A 9,973-nucleotide genomic window follows, 5' to 3' on the forward strand; every position below is an offset into this window, starting at 1 on the left:
AACTTTGTTCCTACTAAAAATGAGCTAGTCGATGTTCTTGCCAAAACTCTTTTAAGAACTAGTTTCGATGAGTTCACATGCAAGTTGGGATTGTACAATCTATACTCACTAACTTGAAGGGAAGTATAGTATAGAATAATGTTAATACATGTTGTTAATATTGTATTTACTATTAATTATATAGTTTGTTAGAGATGTAGGTTATTGTTCACTGCTGTGTAGTTACTGTAGTTGTTGGCAGTTGAAAACTTGTTAAGTTTGTTAAAGCTGTTACTAAAAGCTATTAAGCTTGCCAGCTAGGCTAGTAGATGGTTATTCCAGCTAGGCTAGTAGACGGTTATAGTTTTATCTATATAAGCTTGTCATTGTATTGTTGAAACTCAAATAATAAGAATACTCTTTTATTATACTTGTTGTGAGTTTCTCAACATGGTATCTTTCGCCAAAGGTCATGGAGCTTGCTTGGTTGCGTACTAAGGGGTGTGTTCCGGATGCTGCGTTTGTTCTTTAGTGTGGTGCTACGTTCGAGGCTTCTTCGAGCAGTGTCAAAATGTTCAACAATAAGAAGGTGAATGTGGCTCTTGATGAGATGAACTTCCTCTTATGGAAACAACAAGTTCTTCTTACTGTAAGGAGTCATCGCCTCGAACGATTGTTTATTGGTGTGATGCAGCCCCTGCCTGAGATGGTTACTAGTGATAATGGAGTATTGGTCTCCAATAAGGCGTATGAGGATTTTGTTGCTCAAAATAGTGTTGTGGCCTCTTGGCTATTGTCTACCATTAATGCTCACTTGTTGCCTCAATTTGTTGGTGCTGAAACAACTTCTGTTATTTGGAGTATGGTACTTCAGTTTTTTGCTAATAGATCTACAACTCCTGTTACGAAATTGCACTATAAGTTGCAGTCTCTTAAGAAGGGCGATGATAGCATGCGGATATTCCTTACTAGGGTTAAAGAAGTGTATGATGTCTTGGCATCGTGTGATAGTCCTGTTCCTGTTGTAGAGCATATTGCTAGTATTCTCAAAGGGCTTCCAAGGGATTATCAAACATTGATGGTCGTCATAACATCTTGTAGAGATTCTCTTCCCTTAGATAAGTTTTATATTATGCTTGTTGATGTTGAAACATAATTTGTTGGGTTTGCTGCTCAGGAGGAGAATGATATTTCCAGTGCTCATGTTGCTCGTGGTGTTATGGTCGGTCCTGATGGTGGTGGTCATTCTCAACCGCACCGATCTTATTCTGGTGGTCGTTCTGGAGGACGTGGTCGAGAGAAGCAACGTGTCCAGTGTCAATATTGTGGAAAGGTTGGGCATATGGTTAATAGATGTTGGCATATGTTTGATAAGATGTTCACTGGTGTTGCTGATGATGTTGATCAGTTTCGTTCTAAGCAGGATTCAATTAATGCTCATGTTGCGGTTAGTGTCACCTTTGGTTGTAATTGTTGTCATGCTAAGAAACGTGATAAGTTGTCTTCAGCTCATGCAGATCTTGCTTCTGCTTCTAATTAGTGGGCGATGGATTCAGGTGCCACACACCATGTCACGCCTAAGTCTAAAAATGTCACTCCCCATGCTGATCACTTTGGTCCAAGTAATTTAGTTGTGTGTAATGGTGTTTTGTTAAAGGTTAATATGGTTGGTATTGTTGTATTACCTTCTTCTTCTCGTCATTTGTTCTTAAATGATCTTATGTATGTGACTAGTGTAACGAACAATTTGCTTTTTGTTTTAAGTGTGCTAGGGACAATGGAGTTTACTTTGAGTTTCACTTAAATGCATGTTATGTTATGTTATGTTCGTGATAGCTCTACGACTGAGGTGCTGCTTACAGGGAAGGTTAAAGACATTCTATATGTGTTTTCAGAAGTTTTCTCACCAGATGTTTGTAATAAAGCGCATGCTAATGTTGCTAATGCTCATGACTCTAGCTTGTATAGTGTATGGCATAGACAGCTGGGTCATGTCAGTTATAATACTTTAGTAATAGCTTGTAAGTCCATTAATGTAACAATTCATTCGAATGTTAATAGAAAATGTGATGTCTGCTGCATTGGCAAAAGTCATAAGTTGTTATTTCCTTCTTCTACTTCTGTTTATAATGCTCCATTTGAGTTGGTGTTCACTGACCTCTGGGGTCCTGCTCATGTTGCTTCTAGAGGCTTTAAGCATTACTTAACGTTTGTTGATGCATATTCTAGGCACACTTGGATTTATTTCCAGTAAAACAAGTCTCAGGCTATTTCATTTTTTGGTTGTTTCAGAAACTGATTACGAATCAGTTTAGGGCATCCATTAAAGCAGTTCAGAGTGATTGGAGTGGAGAATACAAAAGCTTATCCCCGATTTTTCTACAGGATAACATTATGCACCGCTTTACTTGCCCTTACACTTCTGATCATAATGGTATTATGGAGAGGAAACATAGGCATGTCATTGAACTTACTTTAGTTTTGCTTGCTCAAGCCTTTATGCCTGTGCAATATTGGTTCTATGTAGCCATGATTGTAGTTTATACTATTAATCGATTACCAACTAAAGTGTTAGGAGGGATATCATCGTGTGGGCAGCTCCATGGGAAGAAATCAGATTATGTTGCAATAAAAGTGTTTGGTTGCAAGTTTCCTCATTTACGACCGTTTCAAACACACAAGCTTGAGTTTCGATCTCAAGTGTGCACGTTTCTAGGTTATAACCGTCACACAAAGGATATCTTTGTCTTAATTCGAGTAGGAGAATATATGTGTCTCGTCATGTAGTTTTTGAAGAATATGTTTTTCCATTTGCAAGTTTGTCTAACAAGTCTCCTACAGCAGGTGCAGTTGATTTCCATGCAAATGAGCCAGCTGAACTAGAATTTGTGGCTGATATTTCAAGGTTATGGGAAGTAACTGCTCAGCCTTATTTCTCGTTGACTAAACTGGGTGTTGTTGAGTGTAGTGATGCACTGCAGGGGTCTATGCAGGTTGAATCAGTGTGTTATGAGTTGGCACATGGAGTGGCTGGTGAATGTTTGTTTGCAGCCGAGTCTGATGAAGTACATGCTTCTAATAACCAGACAACCGTACATGTTGTTGATGCTACCATCAATATACCTGAGCATTTAGTCACACTTGGACTTGCATTGAATAATCACCTTATGCTCACGAGGAGCAAGTGTGGCATTTTCAAGCCTAAAGCATTTACAGTGACTTTTGAAACTGTGGAACTCGTTAATGTATATGATGCGTTGAAGTCTTCTAACTGGAAAGTAGCAGTTCATGCTAAATTTGATTCTTTACAGCGTAATGGTACATAGATTGTGGTAAAGTTACACCCTACGGTCAGTTGTAGGGTGTAAGTGGCTTTTTAAACTGAAAACTAATCCAAATGGTTCGGTTCATTGCTACAAGGCTCTGTTGGTTTCTAAATGATTCTCTCAAGTCCCAGGACATGATTTCATTGGGACCTTTAGTCCAGTGGTTAAGTTTTCCAACAGTGGAACCCGTTAATATGTATGATGCATTGAAGTCTTCTAACTGGAAAGTAGCAGTTCATGCTAAATTGATTCTTTACAGCGTAATGGTACATAGATTGTGGTAAAGTTACACCCTACGGTCAGTTGTAGGGTGTAAGTGGCTTTTTAAACTGAAAACTAATCCAAATGGTTCGTTTCATTGCTACAAGGCTCTGTTGGTTTCTAAATGATTCTCTCAAGTCCCAGGATATGATTTCATTGGGACCTTTAGTCCAGTGGTTAAGTTTTCCAATAGTGGAACCTGTTAATGTGTATGATGCATTGAAGTCTTTCAATTGGAAAACAGCAGTTCATGTTGAATTTGATGCTTTACAGTATAATGGTACATGGATTGTGGTAAAGGTACCCCCTAGACGTTTAGTTGTAAGGTGTAAGTGGCTTTTTAAACTGAAAACTAATCCAGATGGTTCGGTTCATCGCTACAAGGCTCTATTAGTTGCTAAAGGATTCTCTCAAGTCCCAGGACATGATTTCATTGGGACCTTTAGTCCGATGGTTAAGTTTGCTACACTTCATGTCGTCTTGTCTCTGGATGTGGCTCAGCAGTGGTAGTTGCGCCAGGTTGATATTAAAAATGCATTTTTAAATGGAGAGCTGTATGAGGATGTGTATATGAAACAACCTCCAGGGTTTGAATAATATGTTGAGGATGGCAGTCAGTTTGTATGTAAACTGTACAAGGCATTTTATGGACTTCGTCAGGCACCTCGCAATTGGCTTGCTCGATTAAATTAGTGTCTACTTCATCTAGGGTTTATAGAATCTAGGGTTGATACATCACTGTTTATTCCCAATAACACGAGTGTTTTTATGTATATATTAGTGTATGTTGATGATATTGTCATTACTGGTGCTTCAGATATCGAGATTGATGATATAGTTTGACACTTAGGTGCTGCATTCTCATTAAAGAACCTTGGAGAACTTGGCTACTTTCTTTTATTGAAGTTAAGAAATGTGGTGAATCTTTTTTTTCTAAGCCAACACAAGTTTATACTTAAGCTGTTGATGAAAACTAATATGGGTACAACCAGTTTTATGGTAACACCTATGACACTAACCAAGCTGCAACAGGATGTTGGTGACCTGCTCTATGATGCTAAGGAATATCACAGTCTTGTTAGAGCATTGTTGTATGCTTGCCACACTAGACCAGATATCACCTTCAGTGTAAATAAAGTTGCCCAGTACATGCATGCCCCGTGTCAGGGCCATCTTCTTGCTGTAAAACATATTCTTCGCTATCTTGTTGGAACACTTGATTATGGATTGATGTTGTCTCCTTATGGTATGGATGTGAGGGGTAACAACATTTGCTGATGCAGAATGGGGTGGTAGTCCTACTGATAGAAAATTGACTTCAGGATATTATGTCTTTGTAGGCGATAACCTTGTGTCCTGGACCTTCAAGAAACAAAAGTCTATTTCCAGATCCACCATGGAGGCAGAGTATCGTAGTGTGGCGGATGCAACAACTGAGGTAACTTGGGTTAGCGTACTTTTTTCAGATATGGGGCTTACATAGCAGTCTGTACCAGTCTTTTGGTGCAATAATAGTGGTGTTGTTTCCATGAGTAGCAATCCAATGTACCATGCAAAGGCTAAGCACGTAGATCTGGATGTGCATTTTGTGAGGGAAAAATTTGTTTCTAAACAGGTGCTTGTCAACTATGTTCCAGTTAGTCATCAAGTTGCTGATGGGTTTACTAAATCGTTGTCCAAATCTTCGTTTGACCAGTTTCGATCCAAAGTACATGTTTTCTCATTTGGTCAAGAAGAAGGAAAAGAGTAAGGAGAATGTTAGAGATGTAGGTTGTTGTTCACTGCTATGCAATTACTATAGTTGCTGTGCAGCTGAAAACTTATTAAGTTTGTTAAAGTTGTTACTAAAAGCTGTTAAGCTTGCCATCTAGGCTAGTAGATGGTTATAGTTTTACCTATATAAGCATGTCATTGTTGTATTATTGAAACTCATATAATAAGAATACTCTTTTATTATTCTTGTTGTGAGTTTCTCAACATAGTTTATAGGTAGTTTAAGTCTTATCAAATTTAAAATATGGCAAACTACGCCAATGATCACTGATGTTTAGGTAAGTTTTCGTTTTCACCACTAATGTTTCAAAAGTTACAAATAGGCCACTAACGTTATCGTTTGTGTTGAGTTAATCGATTGACTGAATCGGCCAAGAGGGGGGTGAATTGGCAATAAAAATTTTGGTGGAAGCTTTTGCAGAAAATTGAAAGAAATTGCACAGCGATTTAGAGTGGTTCGACTTTATCAACCAAAGTCTACGTCCACTACCTTAGCTATCCACACTAAGGATTTTCCAACAAATTCACTAATTTGTTCTTTCTTTTGAGGCCAAAGAGATAACCTTACAACTCCCTCAAGAATATACCCCAATTCTTGAGAACACTCTTTTCTCAAAGAGAAATACAAATTTGCAAACTTACAAGAAAAACCTCACAAGGCAAATATGTTTGCACAATTCTAGAACAAAGAAATAACACTCAAGAATAAATACAATCGAGCACAATAAGTGTTCTTGAAAGCAAAATAATATTGAATGAAAAATAGGCTTGAAATGCTCAAACTTGAGGTTTGATGCTTTCTCTTTGATTCTCTCTTGATTCTAATTGCTTGATGTTTCTTGTTATTGATCAATGGCTTCTAAGCTTGCTTAAATATACCTTGAATCACTTCTGAACGTTGGGGATGATTAGAGAATATATTATAACCGTTTTAGTATGAAAACAATTAATAAAACAACTTGGAGCGTGGGGGGAATCGGTACCCCCTATGGGGAATCGGTTCCCTAAGTGTAAAATTCAAATATTTCGACCGTTATACAAGGGGGAATCGGTACCCCCTGGGGGGGAATCGATTCCCTCCGAGCATACTGGAATTCTCGGAGCCAAACCATTCAGGGGGAATCGGTACCCCCTTGGGGGGAATCGGTTCCCTCTGAGCAATCTGGAATTTTTGGCTTTGAAATGGTTCGAAATAGTTTGTAAAATTATTTTGAAATTGTTTTAAGATTAAAACTTAATTTTACACTTGAGTAAGGATTAAAAATGATTTTTGAAAGATTTGGAGTAATGTTTTGATATTCGAATAGTTATATCGAATATACTTAGAAAATCATTTGGAAAATCTTAAAATTAATTTAACTTAATTTGTTATATCAAAATATCAAAATGTTTTCAACAGTTTGTGACAAAATGGTCACTAGTCGTTAACAGCCATTAAGAAGCGTGACGAAAAATACAGCTGGACTGTTATCTGCTGACGTGGATCGTTGACCGCCATTTTAACTGGCTCTTCTTCTCCTTTAACCCATTCTCCAGCTTTTTTTTCTTCACTTTTCTTCTTCTTTCTTTCTCTTCACTTTCTTTTTCTTCACTTTTCTTCTTCTCCTCTTATCACACACATGACGTAATTCTCATTGTTGAGTGGAGACATCCCAGGCTATTGCTGCTCATGAGATACGCTTGTTGTCGATAGAAAAACGCATTTTCCACTTTCAATCTTTTATTTAGATTTAAAATAATAATAAAAAGAATGAACTCTTCCAGAAACTCATTATGAAGGAATGAAAATTGTTCTAGAGGAGAGACACTAGCACGGCTGTCCCGGTAAAATGATAATGATTTCTCCAAATGTGCGGCAATGTCAATCATATTAGGCCTCTATTTTCTTTCCAAATTCACACATTGCATAGTTGTATAGGCCATCAGCTCCACTGCCTCAGCCTCGTGAATCTCCGGTACCCTAACTCTTCGATCTACCACTGTCAAAAGATCCCCTGCTGATAACCTTGGGATTGCATACTCAACCACTCCTATTGGCCCAGTCTCATCTTCTTCATTTCTAAAAACAGCTTTTCTTCCTGTCAAGAGCTCTAACAATACCACCTCAAAACTGCATCCGATAGTATGTTCGACGACTTAATGTCTCGATGAATTATAGGTGACACTGCATAGTTATGGAGGTATTCAATCCCTCTTGTTGCATCTAGTGAAATTTTGATCCTCGTTTTCCATGAATTTAAAATGTTATCACTCTTCTCAATGTTGTCTTTGTTATGCAGATGATCATAAAGTGATCCATTGCTCATAATCCAAATAACCCCACCAAGTGCTTGTGGTGAAGCCATGATAACAATGTTAATTCTGATTCAAAAGCGGTTTCCTTCTCTTGGAACTTCTTTACCTTTGCTAAAGGGCTCCATCTTTTAATGGAGACTCTGCGACCGTCTGGAAGTTTGCCTTTGTAAACAACCCCGAAGCTTCCGGCAACAATCTTGTTTTCCATTGAGAAGTTGGTGGTGGCATCAACAAGCTCTAAGAGCGTAAAATACTGGGTTTTGTCTGCACATTTTGATGATGATGATCCACTTCTTTCACTACCTAATCTTCGTGAGCTGTTGCGTCTGATGGAAAATGATCTTACGGTTGGGGCAATGGTGTCATTATTGTCCACAACGATCGTAATTATATTGGCATATGTAATCGTGGGTTGCACGGAGTTTTGTGTCTTGCGAAGCAAGAACCCACACATTCCGGCCCATAAGTAGTAAAAAACAATGCAAACCCCTGCAAAAGCTCCGATTGATCAAACTATAAAAAAAGCCAAGGAAAGCTTGCTAATGCTCTTTCTTGGTGGTAAAAATGGCTTCATTTTTCGTGACGGAAATTCTGGTAGCAATGGGGTCAATGGTAGTGCAAGTGGGAGCTCAGCCTCACATTGCTTACAAATGTTCCCTGAACCGTAACACAAGGCCTTAGAATTCAGATACGTGAAGAAAAGTGAAGAGAAAGAAAGTGAAGAAAAGTGAAGAGAAAGAAAGAAGAAGAAAAGTGAAGAAAAAGATGGGAATGGGTTGAAGAAGAAGAAGAAGAGCCAGTCAAAATGGCGGTCAACGATCCACGTCAGTAGAAAATGGTCCAGCTATATTTTTCGTCACGCCTCTTAACGGCTGTTAACGGTTAGTGACCGTTTTGTCACAAACAATAACGTTAGTGACCTATTTGTAACTTTTGAAATATTAGTAGTGAAAACAAAAACTTACCCAAACATCAGTGACTATTGACGTAGTTTACCCTTTAAAATATAGATAGACTTATCTAAAGTAAATATAACGATGTGTTTTGGTTCTAGTAAGCCTCTATGTACTTTACCTATGTACTCAGCCTATAAATAGACGGCTTTCTATACCATTTATTATTAGAATTAAGGAGAATAAATCAGGATTTTCTTTTCCAAAATACTTACTTTCTACGCTCAGCATTTTGAAAAATTTAATTTATATTCTTTTTATTCCAAAAATAATATATTATTATTTCAACCATACTTTGCATTTTCCATGCTTCAGAAGTGATTATGATATGAAATGAGCTGAGAAAGATTTATGAAATTTGAAAACTAATAGCATAAAAGCATGGTTATCAAAATCGGACCGGATTGGCCGGTTCAACCGGTTGAATCGTGAATCGGTGGCCTGTCCGGTCCGGTTACCTCACAAAACCGGTCTGACAATGAATCGGTTGAAAACCAGTAGAATCGATTGAAAACCAGTAGAACCGGCTGAAAACCGATAAAATCGGGGTGAACCAGCTGAAAACCGGCAAAACCGGTTTGAACCGCCAGTTCACTTTTTTTCTTTTAAAAAAAATTAAACCAAACGACGTCGTTTGTTCAACGAGCCAAGTCAAATTCGAGTATTGCTGAGCTCGATTTGAACTCGAAAACTTTAAAAGTAAGCTTAACTTGACTAAAAAACTCACAAGCTAAAAATTATCAAGTTCAACTCGAACTCGAAATATAATATTAAAACTTGAACTCGAAAAGGCTCGAACTCAAAAAAATTTAGAAGTTCAATTGAAGCCTAAAATTTGAGCTCAATTGAAGCGAAAGAATAGTTCGCTCTGTGCTCACCAAAATACTCCATGATTTTGAATGTCAAATTACCTCTATTATTTATAGAAGTAAGTTGTGATGCTCTTTTATGTTTCTTAGCCATGTGGGATTGTTTTGTTTTCATATTTTTACATCTTTAAACTTTTGGGATGTTCTTCTATGTTTCTTAATCATGTGAGATTGTTTTTTTAAAATTAAACCAAATGACATCATTTGTTATGATTTTTTAAGCCTCAATTTTATTTTTTTTATTATAATTATATATTTATATTTATTATTTAATATGTTTTACCTTAAATATTATGTTGTAGTTAATTTGAATCATTTTGTTTAACTTGATTTTATGGTTTTTAATTTATATATGTTATGACTTGTGATATTTTTATACCTTTTAATATTGTAAACTTAAAAAGTGTTACATATATATTAATATTGCTTTGAATATTATGTAAAATTTAAAAAAAATATTATTTTATATAAAATTCGGTTCAACCTTAGTTAAACCCGATTAAACCAGTGAATCAGT

The 9,973-nt window shown here is 37.0% G+C and overlaps 1 protein-coding gene and 1 pseudogene across 1 annotated transcript; one reads left to right on the top strand and one right to left on the bottom strand.

Moving 5' to 3' along the window:
• The first annotated feature begins 3,650 nt into the window (after positions 1-3,650).
• On the top strand, positions 3,651-4,076 carry LOC120214566 (uncharacterized mitochondrial protein AtMg00820-like). The gene has a single exon (XM_039212436.1). The coding sequence runs from the start codon at positions 3,651-3,653 to the stop codon at positions 4,074-4,076; it is 426 nt and encodes a 141-aa protein (XP_039068367.1).
• Positions 4,077-7,110: 3,034 nt separating this feature from the next.
• LOC120214567 lies at positions 7,111-8,331 on the bottom strand (annotated as a pseudogene).
• Between the last annotated feature and the right edge of the window lie 1,642 nt (positions 8,332-9,973).

The sequence above is a fragment of the Hibiscus syriacus genome, unplaced genomic scaffold (assembly GCF_006381635.1).
Source record: "Hibiscus syriacus cultivar Baekdansim isolate YM2019G1 unplaced genomic scaffold, ASM638163v2 tig00110065_pilon, whole genome shotgun sequence".
Taxonomy (NCBI): Eukaryota; Viridiplantae; Streptophyta; class Magnoliopsida; order Malvales; family Malvaceae; genus Hibiscus; species Hibiscus syriacus.

Coding starts and splice junctions, on each gene's coding strand:
- LOC120214566 (XM_039212436.1), top strand. CDS start 3,651: ATGGTTCGTTTCATTGCTACAAGGCTCTGTTGGTTTCTAAATGATTCT.